Source organism: Chiroxiphia lanceolata, chromosome 9 (assembly GCF_009829145.1).
Source record: "Chiroxiphia lanceolata isolate bChiLan1 chromosome 9, bChiLan1.pri, whole genome shotgun sequence".
In the NCBI taxonomy this organism is placed as follows: Eukaryota; Metazoa; Chordata; class Aves; order Passeriformes; family Pipridae; genus Chiroxiphia; species Chiroxiphia lanceolata.
In genome coordinates, this window is record NC_045645.1 from 16,684,661 (window position 1) to 16,701,560 (window position 16,900).

The following is a 16,900-nucleotide window of genomic DNA, read 5'->3' on the forward strand; positions in this document are numbered from 1 at the left end:
CTCTATCTTCTATAAACCAAAGAGACAGTTTTTTATTTATATATATATATAAACATTATATATTTTATGTGTGGAAGGGACACTGAGCTAATTTCCAATTGTTAAAAGTGGTAAGTTAGGCTCTGTATACCTAGGTATACACCTACTTGCATAAAGACATTGTCATTAAAGATACACACACAGCTATGTTAGTGCACAAGACCATTCTTTGTCTTAATGTTTGTGTGTGCCTGTATTTGGTATAGTAGATTAAAAAAAAAATCTCTTATTAAAGAGCTTTGGCCCAAAAAACAAGAGAGGGAATGTTAGTGTGCTCTTTTCCAATTAGCAAATCAATGCATATTACAACAAAAATACCTGGAACAAACTTGAACCTACAAACACAACAGGAAAGCAAATGAGATGCTGTAGCTGTAAGCTGAACAAAACAAACATTACTCAAAAGTGGCTAAATGTAGCTGAAATAATAAAATGTTACTAACCAAAGAGATTTGACCTTGAAGCTTTCTTGCTTAGACAAACAGAAATCCTTTTACTTAAGGTCATCTTTGTTCTCCATATCTTGTGTAGTGACAGGAGAAGGGGTAATGGCTTTAAACTGAAAGAGGGCAGGTTTAGATTGGATATTAGAAAAAAACTCTTTTCTGTGAGGGTGGTAAGGCACTGAACAGGCTGCCCAGAGAAGTTGTGGATGTCCCATCCCTGGAAGTGTTCAAAGCTACACTGGACACCACCTGAGCAACCTGGTCTAGTGGAAGGTGTCCCTGCCCACGGCAGGGGGTTTGTAGCTAGATGATCTTTAAGGTCCCTTCCAACCCAAACCATTCTATGATTCTATGATTGAATTTCCTTAATGAATACTTTGTGTCAATGAGAAGGTTCAGGGAAAGAAAAAAACTGAATAGACAAAGCAGCATTTTTCCAAACTGGCATAGACTTCACATTGAGGGGCCCAAAAACCCCCAGAATGGGTTGCAGTACTGTAAAATTAGTAGCTTTGTCACATGTAGCATAACATGCTAACAAGATCCAACAGGCTGTGTTCACTCATGCATTGTGTGCTCATATACACACTCACACACACAGTGGCTTCCCCAAAAGAAAATCAGTCTTTTTTTTTTCTCCTGTAGAAAAATCCCTCCTTGTTTTTTTCAGAAGCAACCAAAACAACCCTTTTAACTTTAAAAAGCTGATGTCCACACACAGTCCTTGGAACCTATGTGCTCCTATGTTGCTCCTCAGCTGTGTCCCCCCGGGTTAGGTGGCACTGCTGCTGGAGCAGGGGGTGCTCTGTGTGCTGCCAATGCTGTGAGCTGCACTGCTGTTCTCGGACGCCGGTGGGGACGTGGGGACCTGCTGTCTTCCTGTTGTTTCCCCTGAAGGAAAGGGAAGAGAAAAGGTGGGGTCAAGAAAAGAGAAATTGAAAACGTTAAATGTCATCGAAAACAGCAATTCACTCCTTCCCAGTCTTCCTCTTTTGGTGGTCTGTATTTCCATGCAGTAAATACATTGAGGGACAGACCTTAAACAGAGTATTGTTGAAAATGCTACTAGACTTTGGCATCTTAACATTGCTATGCATGTGGGGAAAACAATAGTGCTGTTTTGCACTTTAAAAGCAGCTGATGGAAACTGCTAAGATAGACACTGTCTACCTTCTACTGTCAGCTGTCACTCAATGGGTCCTGTTACAGACCACTTTATAGTTTTGCTATCTGCAGGAAAAAGGCCTATGAAATGCAGGCTTTAGTTTTAATGCCAGTTTATAGAGCAGCATATTTACTAAAAGTGGAGCTGAAGACAGTGTCCTTCAATCAGCTGGATACCACATATCCTGAGACATGGCCAGTTTTCTTCATTCAGAAAAACAACAGGCTTGACTTGATTTACTCCTAACACAAAATGCAGGAAGTTCCCCTATAGCTACCACAGTATGTGAAGCACTTAAAATCTGTAGCGAGAACATGTCTCACTATTTCTTGTCAATTGTTTACTGACAATAAATTAAAAGCCCTCTGTTATTTAGATTGTCAAAACAAGCACTAGGATTTAAAGCCTGATTTATGGCTCCTGATAAAACCTAGGTTTCCGTCTGCTCTCCTCATACATCTTCTGCACCTGTGCCTGGGATTCCATGGGAAAAATTCGGCTCTCAACTAAGCATGAAAGTAAAAATTGTGCCATTATGTCAATGCCCAAAAGATCATAATGAGACCACGTAGGAAACCATAACTGTGGCATTTTTTAAGCTACAGTGCTCAAATCTGTACAATATTACAAAATAGTCTCTTCAAAACAGATGGCAAAACTTAAGTTTATATAATGGGCACTGTAGCTGCCCCCTCCCTTGAGCTCATCTCTCAGGATGTGAACCTGTGATCTCAGCACAGTAACACAGTCAGACTGCTGCTGCTTGAGCTGCAGACCTCCTGTGGCAGCCAGAAACAGCACGGTTGCTTTCCCAGTAAAAAAGCAAGACAGAAATGTTTTGCTGGATCAAGGGTAGGAGCAACTAGGAAAAATCAAAGGCCTCATCTCCTGCTTCATGAGTTTGTAGTGACGCAGCTCTCCTGCTTCACATTATCCTGTGTTATCCAAAACCTGAAGCCACAGGTCAGGTCTGCAGAGCCCAGTTTTTCTTCCATGTTCAGGATTTGCTGGAGATCCTGTTCCCCAGTGATTGCTTCAGTGACAGGTTGAAGGCTGGAGGCACAGCCTGCATCCAGAGGGTTACAGTGCAGGGACGAGACAGCTTCCTCCCGGAGGAGCTGCTCTGGCACATCCCCCTGCCCTGTGTGCTGCTGCCCAGCTGCCAGAGCTCAAGCTCCTCGGAATGCGGCTGCAGAGGAAGTGTGCCTTTAACGCTTTGTGGCTCAGGCCACAAAATATCCTTCTGCAGGCTGCTCAGTATTCTGAGGTCTGCTACAAACAAGGGAGGTCTAAGGATTTCTCACAGCAGAGGTTGCAAGTGTTCTGTGTAATGGAAACCAGCAGGTATGCTGCAAGCTGAAGCCACAGCCACAGCTGAAGTGCACATAAGGCCCCACAATGCACAGCTCTTGCCCTACACCCCACTGGTTTAGGAATGGGGAGGAAAGAAGGGATGGGATGGGACAGGACAGAAAAAACAACAAACTAAACTACTAAACCACATGGCCTAGGAGCCCAAAAAAACTTTTAAAAAGAGGGTGAGGATCTTGCTTTTAAATTCAGCGTTCAGTCCAGCATTTACTATTGTGAGCAGAGTTTGATTCTCTTTTTCCCAGTGTAACAAATAACTATGCAGCTCATCCACAAGCAGTGAATTTCTGCTCATAGGCAGCAGGTCAGAATCTGCCCCCAGTCATCTGCAAATAAATCAAGTTTCAGCTCTAACTTGCTTTGGAAATGGCTTTGCAACCAATCAGAATAAACTGTATCAAATCAAAGTCTGTGTCATCGTGCTGTAAAAGCTTTCATAAGCCTTGTTTGGATGTTTCTTCCCCTCCTGACTTGCTCCCTTCTTCAGTTGTTTGTGTACAAGCCTTCCTTCCTTTTGTACTACAGGACATATTTATAAAGGCAGTGACAAGCAAACTCCCTTTCATTAAAACAAAACAAGGGAACACAAACATCAGAAAGCAGTGAGGGGAGGTGGCAAACCCCCATCCCCAGCCGCAGGAGAAGCCGCTCGGGCAGTGCAGAGGAAGGGCGGCCGCTGCGCTCCCCCGGCAGGGCCCCTGGCCTCCGCCTCTCTCCCCACAGCTCTGCTGCCACCCAGTTTACAAACCACATGGTAACACACAGCGTTGGTCAGCCTCAGCACATCAACACGATCTGTACACATTTAACCATAAATTCATTTATAAGCTAAACACATGTTGTTTTCATTTTATGGCAAAGAGAAAGCACAATGCCAGAGTCCCTGTACAAGCCCAATGGCTCACTCTCCCCTCCCGCCTCCTCTGTAAAGTGTCCTAGGAGGTACCTTCCCTTCTGTTTGGGTTGGAAGACTCCTTCCTTCCACTGTAATTCAATGGCCTGCACAGGACCTCATTTCTAGAGCGCAATCAGCAGCTCTGATATACCACAATATATCACAATCACTTGTTGAACAATAACAAATTCTCAATGTCCTCAAGGAAAAAAAAAATCCAAATCACAGTGATGACACAAACACAGCCTAGCAACTACATCTGGACTGGATGATTTTTCCTGTATTTTATTTCCTCAACACCTAGCTAACTGTAGAAAAGCTTTCTTTAAGGGAATATTCAAGAAAAGGATGTAAAGAAATGTAAACTATCACCAAAGAGGCATTCTCCATCTGTCTTTTTCATGTAAACAGCTTCATGTATCTCATGTTACCGAACCAGAACTGCTCAGAATGGACATGTTTCATCTATTGACAGTAAACAAGCTTTTACCCATCTGAATGCAACAACACGCACTTTATTATTCACACTTAGGAAAGCTGCCAGTTGTACTCCCTGTCCAGGAAGTCTGAATGTTTGCTTTTCTATCTCCATTTGCCAAATATAATTGGTTGCTATGTCAGTTTACTTTAAATCAGATCCCATAAAAAAAGGGAGAAGTGGGGGAGGAGGGACGCTTTTAACTTCTCGGATTTTGGAACAGTTTATCCTCTCAACTTGCAACACTGCCTGAAGGAGGAAAGTGCGCTTCCTAAGAGAACACAGGGACAGATGTTCTCTAACACAGTTTACAAGGTTTAACGCTCTCATTAACTAATCAGACTTGTGCATGTCCTTTCCTAAAATACTCAATTATCCCTATTAAGGCAGTTATTACATTGATACATATTTATATGGTTAAATTTTGAAGGGTTTCTGCATCCATGCAAAATTTTTGCTTCTACATAAGATCCTCAGATAAATGGGGTTAATTGTGGCAAATCCCTGCTATCTCCATTTGTCCTTGGGTCTTCTCCAGGCAGGACCAACACCTTTCTCGTCCTTTAACTGACTAAAAGAAGGATCAAAAGTATGGAGTCCTTTTGCAGAAAAGTCAGCTAAAATTCCTCCTCTGCTGTTCTAATATTAGCTTTCTCTCTCTCTTTTCTTACTACCCATGTATCTTAGAACATTTGTACTCCACGCTGACTTGTTTCAGAAAATCTAGTGTATTCTGAAGCACAGTTTTGATGCTTTAGCAGAAATTTTTCATGACTGAACTCAGCAAAAGACCTACATGAAAAAACTCCACACAACAATCCTTGTTCAACAGCTGGAGATTAACTTCTACCTGTTTTGGAGTTCCCTTCGGCTATCTCTTGTTTGAGGTTTTAATGTTAATGGCCCACCAAGAGAACAAAAGAGCTCATTCATGTAACACTGTTACCAGCAGAGACATACTGATAAAAGTGTATTGGTAAATCTCCTTACTGGCAAAAAGGTGGCCTTTTGCTGCATTGCATACAGCACTACAGCAATAAAAACACCTTACTTCACACATCCCAAGTTGCCATTCTCTACCACCAGTAGCTTTTATCTGTGCTCTGAGTATCAGCAACATACCTTTTTAGAATGAACTCATATTTTCCAACCTTTGGTCTAAATCATGTGTTAGAAACCCAGTACTACTTGCAACAAAAGATGAGATATCAGAAAAATATTCAGCAATGCCTAAATTCTCTAATGGCAAAAGACAGTCACTCTGTAGATGAAATTTAGATTATCTTTTTTTCCCCCCTCCTTGTGTTAATAGAAGTCTGCAGCCAGCTCTAAAATGTTTCCACTGCAGCTGGATTATCTTGTCTGCCTCAGCAGTTGCCCTCTTAAGAGACTGTCCCTGCCAGAACCTTGGCTGCACTGTGTTGCAAGTTGTCCTTTGCAGATACAAGATACTACGTGCACAAAAATTATGTGCACAGGAACATAGGTTCACTTTCACAATTCTTTGAAAATCTGAACCAGATAACTTCCTGCATAATTTTTATAATTTCTGTGATTCTGTAATCTGATGCGTTACAGTGTCCCTGTCCTTTCTTCTATTTTCATTTATTACTTTATTTCTGGCCTTTTTCTCCACTTTTTTCATCTCTCAAACACAAAGCCAGAGCAGTTGCCCCCTCTGTATGTGGTCACTATGACTGATATACTTTGTTAATATAACTCTTAATGGGATTGGTCCAAGTTCTATTGTTGCTGAAAGATTTCTCATGTTGGATTCCCAGTGTTCCTCGACTACAGACACACAGCTTGTGTCTATAGAGGTTCTGTATATGAACAGAGATTGAACTTCCACAAACGCAGGACCAAATATATTAATTTAAGAGTTGTTTTAATTTTTTTTTGTTAATAAAGGTTACCTGTGGAAATTACCTTCTTAACTTATATATTTACTCACTGAAATTATGTTTACTTTTCTTCCACAATGTTTCAGTAGTATAGGAGACAGGATTATACAATTTATACATATTATCACAAACTTTAAATTTTCCACATTTGCCCCAATTCCAAACAAGTTTCATACACAGCTGATGCACTGAGAAGCATTAAACTGCTTATATAAAATTGTTGTACTGCCAACTGGAAAAAAGCCCACAGGTTTTTTTTTTTCCAAATTAACATAAGCTCCTGGGTCATAATATTTACAGGAGCTCTGACCCAACAGGGCCAGACTCTCTCTCCTAAATAGTTTTTGGATGCCAAAAAACCCAACACCCTGTAGTGGGCTACAGGCAAATTCCACTGCTATAGAGTTGCACAGGTTTGGAGTAATTGATTTCTCATTTTCCCCTCCTCCCAGAGGTCTTGGTAGGGTCTTATGAGGTTAAAAGTAGAAGTAGCTGGGAGTAGAGCATGCTCTAGGAATCCTGAGACACTCCATAATCCACAAGCAGCCAAGGCCATGTGCTGGAAATCATGATGGCTCCATCAGTGTCCAGTCTTTGTACCATCTTGCAGATGACATGCAACAGAAAGCTCTCAAAACTCCCTCTTCTTCCAACAGAGTATTCTATTTCTGCAAACTTAGTTTAGTATGGGAAAAAATTCTGAGGAGATACTGGAAAATTATCTATGCATAAAGGCTGCACCAAATTCAGGCACATTCCTGATTATTTGTTTGGGCACAGTTAAGTAAGATTACACATGACTTCTACCAATTGAATGTAATAGTTGAAGAATGGAGGAATAAATAATTGTGGCAAAAATTTCAGGTAATCAAGGCCCAAGAAAAATTTTCAAGTTTAGTTATATTCAGAGTATGTCTATGTAAATAAGGCATTCACTTAACCATTTGGCCCACTCCTTATACACATTGGTCTAATGAAGTAACTGCAAAAAAATTTTTAAAAAGCAGTATGGGAACCAAAAAGGATCCATTAACTGAAATGTTAACTAAATTTCAAATACAGAGATGCTACTAATGCTAATGCATAAACCATGAATACTCAGAGTTTTACTTGTGTCCCATGTGAGTTTTCAAGATTCACATTTAAAATTATTTTAGCAAATTTTAAATCATAATGTGTAACATTTCCCTGTAGGGAAGGGCGGGTATCAATTGGTCGATACACAATACAGGCTCACAGGAGGAGCTGCTGGAAAACTCCCTAGTTAAGAGGAGAGGGCAAAAAATAAAAAAGCCCAGGACAGCCATTGCTGTCTCCCCTCCCTCCCCTGCAGACCACACCACGTTTCCTGCTGCATGACCTGCCCTGAGCTCTGTGAGAGCCCCGTACTCACCTGTGCGAGAGTAGATGAACCAGAGCGCTCCCGTCAGCAGGGCCCCGATCACAAAGGCTGCAAAGGCAATGCCCACCACAGTCAGCGTGTCCAGCCCGTAGAACACAGCTAAAGGCAAACACACATAACACAAGGACTTTTCATTATCAGTGGCAGATGCCGTTTTACAAAAATACACCCTTACACTTTCATGGGAGAGTTTTTTAAAAATTCATAGTTAATTAAGCACCATTTTAAGGAACAGACTAGCAAATTTGCATCAAGGAAATAAAAGGGAAGCTTTCAGAGAGTGGCTTCAGGTCAGCTAACTGTTCCACATCACAAAGCAAAACATCAGGTCAGCACACCCCAATCTGGAAAGCGTTGCAAAAATTAAGCATTTTCAGTTGGCTGTTAATAACTTGCTTTCAATTAAATATTCATTTATCTTAAAAGTGTTTTAAAAAGGCAGATATTTTTGGCAGAAGATGCTTTTCATTTAAATGGCCTAAGCAAGCTTTCCCCTACATCTCCTGCAAGTTCAGTCTGAAATCTAGGTGGAGAACGGAACTGCTGTTAAGAGGGAAGAGATGCCAGCAAAAAGTCAGCAAAAACATAAATAGAAGCAATTGTTTTTCACATTTGGCAATGCTTTCAATAACTAAAATTAATTCCAGAACACAAAAATAGAAACACACACACACACATGCAAATCACTTTCTAGGGGAGAGGCCCTTTTGTAGGACCATTTCAAGGGTAACAACATCTGGCCCCTGGATGTGTTGCCCCCTAATGCTGACCATCCAAACAGAAAAACTTTTGGCTTCTGTGTTTTTGTTTTTGGTAATTAGAAATACTTCAAAAATAATAATCACTCTTTCAGCAATCATTTGGGAAAATTTCTTCTTACAAAACTGATTTTTAGTTTTAGTACTTTTAATGTCTCCCAGTGCACAAAATGGCTTAGGACAGTGAATTTTACTGACTACTCGGGCCAGGAAATGAGCTGACTGGATCTCAGTAGTATCCTTGAGTGGAATTTTCAGTTCTCAGAATACAACCAACACCCTCACTTTACACAATCCTGCACCCAGCAGATGTCCCTAAGGACATCTCCTATCCTCCTTTGACAAATGTCTTCTCCAGCAGTTCCTGTTGGCAAGGGCCTTCAGGACCCATTTCTGGGTACCTGTGACCTAGTTTGCATACGCAACACCTGACATATAATGGCTTAGAAGGTTCTTCTCTCATTTCTTCCATGAGGCTATTTCTGGTTTCTCTGGATACTTTCAGTCATTTTAAATGCAAACAGAAAAAACTCTCCTAAACACAACTGTTTTTTCCACCAGGCACCAGCCAGTGTCCTCTCCTCTTAGGAGGAAACTTAGTGGAGAGAAGAAAGTCCCATGGAGAAGTGGCAGAAGCATAATTTCTCATTGCCCTTGTTATTTTGAGCAAATTTAGTCTTGAAGGCATAGGGACAGGAACAGAGGAAAAAACCTTCTTTGCACTTCCTCTTCTAAATTCCCTTTTCTCCATTCATTCTTGCTTTTGGCTGCAAATCATCTGTACCTTCCTGTTTATTATTGCCTTCCAGTGCTGCTCCTTTTCTGGGTCATTAATAGACCCTGATTAATTCACTACACCAAGACAACAGAAAAACCAAAGAAATTAATCCATATCAAGTCAGTGATCTCATCTACAGCACGTAAGTGCTGGTGCCAGAGTAACTGGGGATGTGGCCAGCTGCAGTGAGTGAGGTTTGGAATAGGACATATTTAGGACACAGAAGCTCTACAGGATCTTTGTTGCTCAAACACGGGTATTGGGAAGCAGTGGCCTCATCAGAGAAGGGGGAAATAATGCACACATATCAGCAAATGAACTTGCTAAGGCTGAGACTCTCAACGGTGTTTTCCCAAATTTGATTATCACATACATCAAAAGTCACAGCCATTCTCTCTAAATGCTGATGGGAACCTCTCAATCAGCAACTGAGTCAGAATTATGTTCTGTTTCAGAATTATACACATACACACTCACAAAGCTTGAAGATAATTTTAATTTATCTAATGCTTTATAGACAAATATTTAAAGCTTTAAAGGGATTGGTTTAAGAGTTACTTACGTGGCTGTCTCACATTTGGCTTTGGAAGGGAAGGATCTAATTTAAAACAAAAAAACAAACAAAATCCACAAAACATTAATCAGATAGAGTTCCACATACAGCCTATGCAGGTTCTGATCCGACAGAAAAACATTAATTGTAATTTTTACAAACCAGGAATTTCAGGAAAATCATCCCAAATTCAATAATCTCACTTATCTCAGAAAAATTCTATTCATATAACAATTATTCCTCAAGGGACCCTATCTACGGTATCGTTCATACATCATATATTTTGCTGGCAAGTACAGTGCAACCTTTCCCAACTCAGATGTCACCAGGTCTGATCCACAGTAACTCTAGCTACTCTTATGTGGAAGGCTGTTTTAAAGGTGACTACATTCATCTGACTACTCACTAGTCCCAAACAGGAGATACCAGCATGCTAAATCACAGGGACAAAAAAAGTCAAACACTGGCTATCACTTCTAAAGAATACTGATTTTATGGCAGAATACACACTACTTTGTCCAAATTGCATGAATATGTATTGATTCATTCATTTTCCTGAGTCCTACTTGGTAGTCTTGAAAGTTGTGTGGGTTTTTTGGTTTGGTTTTTTAATTATATATAAGAATTGAAAGATCATAGCTATTGTATCAAAGCTATTATTCTTGGCAAGAACATCAAATATCATCATCATTATCAGCATGTAACAGAAAGAGACAAGTAAACAAGTGTTTAAAAAATGAAGAATTTTCCCTTCTTTTGCTGAACTGGCTTCTCTTATCTTTCTCCAAGAATGTCACCTCAAGCAGAAGACCTAGAGATTCTGGCTTCAGACCCAAGGACCTGTTTGGTTAGCTGCAGTTTGATACTGGATTGTCCAGTAACTCAGGGGTCTCATTTAAATTCCAACCTATCTGACTATGTTCAGTGCAACAGATGTAAAAGGATTTGATTCAATACTTTTTTTTGTATCTTTAGTAACTGAAAAAAAAATAGTTTAACTGTTATGCAAACACAGCAGCGCAAAAAACCTTGAAAATAAATATATTTATTTATTTTAAGTGTTCTTAAACCAAGACTATGCTTCTAACTTCTAAAACCCAGACGGCAGTGCTAAACTTCCAGCAATATCCTTTAGACCAGTAGGCTCTGAGACGTGAGACACGTGAATACAAAATCCAAAAAAGCATTTTATTCTTAAACTGTATTGTTGACTCTTGTTCTAACACATGAGTATCTCTTGGCAGATGATAGGAAACAGGTGAAACAGAAGTAAGAAACAGGTGAGAGCACAGAGGGGTGTGTGGGTGTCTGGGTGTGCATTCACAAATAAGCTGGAAAATCAAAAAAACATAACACCAACAGTATAACTGAATGTAAGATTTGTGAGGAGGGCTGGACTGAAACCAAGGAGCAATGAAAAGTACAAACATGGGTAAGGGCACTATCAGATTGTCCAAACACTCCACTAGCATATCCCAAGTGCCAAAAAAATTCCTTTTAAGCTGAGAGGAAAATGAATTTTCCATGCTCTTTCTATCACTGGCTTCTCTACAGAGAATATGAAATCTGTTAATGATAAGCTGTGTAGCCCATTATCAATTCACTTCAGTCATCCAGTTCTTACATGTACTTTATTGTGGTTCGCTCAGAGCAATTCAGAAGCAGTGAGAATCCTTGAGGTCCACAAAAAACATCTAATTTAAAAACAAGAGCAACCAGCCTTTAGAATTATTGTAATTTTCTATATCTTTGTAGGACAGAGGCACTTGTTAGTTGCCCACTTGACCTCCTTTCTATGACCTGTCTCCTTTTGCAGTAGAAATACTTATCTGAAGTTTCCACGCTTTAGGAAAAGTCTGAACAATGACAGTGGTAGATTATTTCAACAGAAGAACATGTAATTCCTATCATTTAAATGGCCATCCATATGCCTTTCATTGAAGTGGGAGAGAGCATGTGTGTGAAATGTAGGAATGCAAAGGGAAAGAACATGGCATGGAGTTAAGGTTTTAGACACTTCCACTGGGATCTAGTGTAATAATATAACTAACAGTTATATTAGTAAATAACAAAATTAGGAGAGAAGGAAGAGTTATTCTCATTTGGCTATACCATTGTGGTTTCTAGTACAGTCAATGACAGTTATAAACTTATGTCTGAAGAGAATAAAAGACACTTTTGCAACAACCAGTTTGTTCTGACTTTTGAAACGTCAAGCACTTAACTTTCACAAGTGGCTTGCTGAGCAGATCCAGTGGCAGCACCTCACACAGTATGGTTTATAACAGTGAAAGCTGGTCTGTTCATGTTAAAGAAAATGAAGAACACCACCTCTGAGAGGTAAATTCTACTGTTCAGTAACGTGATATAATTTCTTCAAATCTTAGGTTCACATATTGGCCAACACGGCATTTGGCTTTAAGAAAGGGGTTGCTTGATTCACTGCAGGACAACTGCACACCAACAAAGCTATGTTGTTAATGAGCCACTCTGTATTATGTCTGAAAGCTGGGATATGCTGGGGAGATTTCCACCAAACATCCCACAATTAGAGTAAATCATCCACAATGCAACGAAATACTCTATCACGCTGTTGTCTTGTAACTAATCTTTATAAATTTAGCTTGTCTTTGCACACTAAGACCTTGTGCCTCTGACAAAGACAACATTCTGAGCGCAGCCCAAGATGGGAGCTGCGCACAATGCTCCACACATCACAAGGGCAAGAGAGCTCAGAGTACGACTCTGTTTATTGAAAGCTGAATTTCAGTTGCAGGATTTACTCACTCCCAATAGAAAGCCCACTGAAGTAAAATGAGTTGAGCAAAAATAAAGCACAGAATCAGGCCCAAAGCACAGTTTTAAGTGACAGATCAAATATTCACCTTTAATTCATAGTGGATTTGATCTGTATTAACAAATTCATAAAAAACCCTCCAAAACTAAATATGAGCTGACTTGCAGAGTTAGACAGAAGCAGTTGTTGCTTGTGTCCCCTAGCAATGCTGTACGGTACTTTAAATTGTTGGAAGACTAAAAAGTATGCACTGTACAATGGAGGTTAAAGGACTTCTGATCCCCATCTTTTTGATGCTCCCCAAAAAGCATTCCAAAGGTCAAACAGCCCTTGGACACTATTGGAACATTTTGATTCAGCTTCTCCAAATCCTTCAATCAGTTACTAACCACACTCACTTTCTTGCAATACAGATTACATAATCAAACAAGTCCCACCAAAGTGGAGCACCTTTGTGCATCTCATCTTTTGCTCTTAATAGTTTAACTGTCTAATGAGTCTCCAGTGGCCACCTTTCTGCTTTACAAACTTATCAGGCTTTAGCACCCTCAATACTTTGTAATTCCACTGTTGTTATTCCTAAATTTATATTTACAAGCACAATAAATAAATTATAAAGTAGGGAGCAAAGCACTGCCTTTGATCTCTGGGCAACAAGGTTGCTGCAGATGCTACTGCTGCATTCATATTCCAAACCCCAGCACAGCATTCCTTTCTCTATGCCTGGCAAAATCACATGTCCAGAGATCAATACAATTAGAAAACAGCAACAAACTGCCATGGTGACTGCTGCCAGGGAAATGTCTAAACAAGTAACATCTTACAGACACAGTATCACCATAAGATTACACAATGCCATATACTTGGAGCACTCCCTTATTTCAAGCCCCTGTATGTTATACAATATAATATATATAGCTTTAATAAAGAGTTCAAGCTCATTTTCATACCTTCTTGTTTTCCTTCATGTGTTATTACAAGGGGCTTGGTGAAGGTTTTCTTGTTGTGCATCATGGCCAAGATCATATCCACATTGAGAGAGGTGCAAGCTTCATCAGGAGGAATGCACTGCAAGTGGAAAGAACAGTGTGTGAGGTTCTGTTTGTCAAGAACCTCCAAACAACCCCCATGTAATGTACTAGCAAAGGTAATGAGCTGTATTTCAGGATGCAACCTCTGCCTTCGTTAAAGATTCTCTAACCTTTATGAGACTGTTACTATTAAACTTAAATGGAGGTAATTATTTTATTTCAGGATAATTTTTTTTTCTAAAAATCTGGTAGCCAAAACTGTAGCCACCAACATGTGTTAATGAACAATGACAAATCATTTTTAAAAAACACATTTTAAGTGAAATGTGTATAAACCCCAAATTAAAAATAAATTCCAAACTCTTAGAATACATTCTTTAACAACTAATTTATATACATTTCCATTAGTTATAAAGCAAAATTTGGCAATTCTCTTTTGTAGCAATCAGATTACAATATTAACCTATATGATGCACGGCTTTGGAAATTGAAGCTAACATTGTTTGTGCTTTGGATATGGATGTGATATGGAGGGCAAAGATCAACCTGAACCACTTGTGTAATAAAAAGCAATTTCTATTCGTAACCATCCAATGAAATTTAAACAGAAACTGTAAATCATGTAGTCAAAATGCATAGTATACTAACTCTTCTCTATTAAAATCCTGAGCCTAGAGATACCATGTTTATTACATCAATTCCACAGAAAACCATTTATTCACTTCAGAGGTCAGATGAGAAAAATACCTTATTTTCATCTAAATCATAAGATTTAACTTTATAAATTACTGACCTTTGGCAGTCCTTGAGCATCTTTGTCTTTATTTGTACACAAAGTCAATTCGCAGTGAAGAAAGAGTAGTGAGATGTTGAACATTGGTTTAAACACAAAGCTAAATCTTTTTTTGTCCCTCTGTGCATGTGGTATTGGAAAGTTCACCTTCTCAGTACTGTAGAATTTAACAGATTCATCTTTAGGACAAATGTTTTCTATAATGGTATAGTCAGACATTCTATCTGGATTTGAAAACGGGGAAACAAAGCATGTTTGAATGGCAAAGCCCAAGGATCTGTCAGCTTTAGTCAGAGACACCTGCATTAAAAAGAAAGAGACAGTAAGATCTCAGAAATGACATTTTTAGTTCACATTTCATTAATATTTTCAACAATTTTTAAAGCAGTTTTCCAGTGCCATTTCCAACCTGAACTATTTTGAAGGCTAAATGTTAAGAGTAGACTGTCAAACTGAGAGACAGAAAATCTGTGGTTTCAAAATCAGCAGCTGTTTAATAGCATAACCGTGCATAAATACAGCAATCTCTTATCTTCCTGAAAGCAGATGAAAAACCCAGCCCAGCCGAGACACACAGTTAATGACTGCGACTGCCACCTGAAATGGCACTGCTTCCCTTAGACACACACGCTGTGACAGAGCTGGATGGAAGTCAATCACTAATTCCATACCTTTGTATCTGTTTGAAACTATAATGAAAAAGGAAAAATACAAAAGCAACAGACACAGAGAACCCACCCCCAGCCATGACAGGAATGCAAAGGCAGAGAAGAGGTCATGGTCTGACGTGTGGGTGGCATTCCTGGACTGGGGGGTTGAGGGAGCCTCCTAAAAAGCCATAATTTCTTGTGAAAGGATCCTTTCAGTTTACTGTAAGTTGGAAATTCATATTCTTTTATGAAAAATAATTAAGACTGCAAACTTCCGAGGCCCTGATGTTGCTCAGCTGGGCTGGAATGCAGACAACAAATGCTACAGAATAATTAGAGGAAAAAAAAAATGGAATTTGTAACAAATGAGCCGTGTTGCTCTTAGTAAACAACAGAAGCATTGTTTCTAACCATTAACACTGCCCAATGAAACAGTTCCACAAGAAATAATTTGCTTCTTAGAAGAAATGTGCCTTATCTGTGTACTTAATCCATATGTGCCTCATGTATCTTTAAGGAAGAGCCTGCCAAACTCTGTAGTTTGTGCAGTAATTTTTGAATGCTATGAGTTTTGCTGTGAATAAAGGCATTTCTCATTTTTTCTCTCCTTTGCGTGAGCAGCAATCAAACTGGAGATGAAGGGATGTGCAAGGGATTTTCTAAGCAAGAAAGACCATCTTCCAAAAAGAACAAAAATAAAGATGGATAAATGAAAGTCAGCCGTAAGTACTGACAGGAAACAAGCTGCTGGTGTAAATTAGTTAAAAAAGAGATTATGGAAAGGGGGACAGGCATACTACAGTTCATTAAATAAAACGATGAATGATATCTCAAGGAAAGAAAAGAACTACAGGAGGAAGGTGAGAAAATGACAGCAGAGAAGAAAAAAAAACCCCAAAATATTCAAACACGAAAAAAATCTTTAGCAGACAAGGAAAAGGGAGATAGAGTTCTTACTGATTATGATCTATTTATCAACCCCCCCAAATATATTTGTTAATAAAAAATGCAAAATAGAAACAAAAAAGCAAAAAAAATTATCTGAGTCCGTTAAAAAAATGGAGTCAGAGAAGTTCAAAACTGATACATTTTTCAACACACAAGAAGGAAAAACAGAAAAAAAAGGCTTCTGCCAGGACAGGTGATGAAGAAATCAGAACATCTGTCTGAATAAACAGCTACAGAACCAGACAAATCCACAGGGCTCGGAGCCAGGGGGATTCATCTCAGATCACTGAAGGAAGCAGACAGTTTTATCCAAATGAAAAAAAGAGAAGTGTCTTTTATAAACATATTCTTAATAGAGTGTGACATACTTTCTTTTTGCTTCAACTATCTTAAACTCTTTTCACTGGGTAGAGAACAAGGAAGAGACACAACACACTGATATGAAGAAAAACTGCACCAATGTCAGACTGTGCTTATCATGTGCAACATGGACTCACAAAGAGGAACTACCTTGGGCAAGAGAAATATGGCACAGAACTAATTCAGTAAATATACTCTTGGTCTTATAAGCCCATAGTTCACACCTGGTAATTTACTCATCTATGAACTACTGATACTTCTTCACTGCCAAACTTGTATTTATTAATGCCTACCATTATTTGCAAAATCCAAAATTCTGTACACATGGCTATATTTAGAAATACTGACTGTATTAGTTTGAAATTCCCAGATGAGGAACAACACATGGAAATATTATCATGTGCAAAACACACCTGAAGTCAAGGGCTGTTGATTTTGCTTTAGTCTTTCTTATCTAAATCTGGTAGATCCTTGTGTGGCAGCATTCAAAAGGATTGTAACTGATGTTTTTAAGTGAACTGGAGAGAGCTCA

The 16,900-nt window shown here is 39.2% G+C and overlaps 1 protein-coding gene across 5 annotated transcripts in view; it reads right to left on the reverse strand.

Moving 5' to 3' along the window:
- Positions 1–1,111: 1,111 nt before the first annotated feature.
- Positions 1,112–16,900, reverse strand: part of TGFBR3 (transforming growth factor beta receptor 3) — a 137,839-nt gene continuing 122,050 nt past the window's right edge. For 3 of the 5 annotated variants that reach the window (XM_032696105.1, XM_032696107.1, XM_032696106.1), the window contains 5 exons: positions 14,411–14,710; positions 13,537–13,654; positions 9,799–9,834; positions 7,692–7,799; positions 1,258–1,376 (listed from right to left, as the gene is read on the reverse strand). In XM_032696105.1, coding sequence (XP_032551996.1) covers positions 1,258–1,376; positions 7,692–7,799; positions 9,799–9,834; positions 13,537–13,654; positions 14,411–14,710 — 681 coding nt within the window. Of the gene's footprint in view, positions 1,377–7,691; positions 7,800–9,798; positions 9,835–13,536; positions 13,655–14,410; positions 14,711–16,900 lie in introns of all 5 variants that reach the window. The other 2 variants (XM_032696109.1, XM_032696108.1) reach the window with 1 other exon arrangement.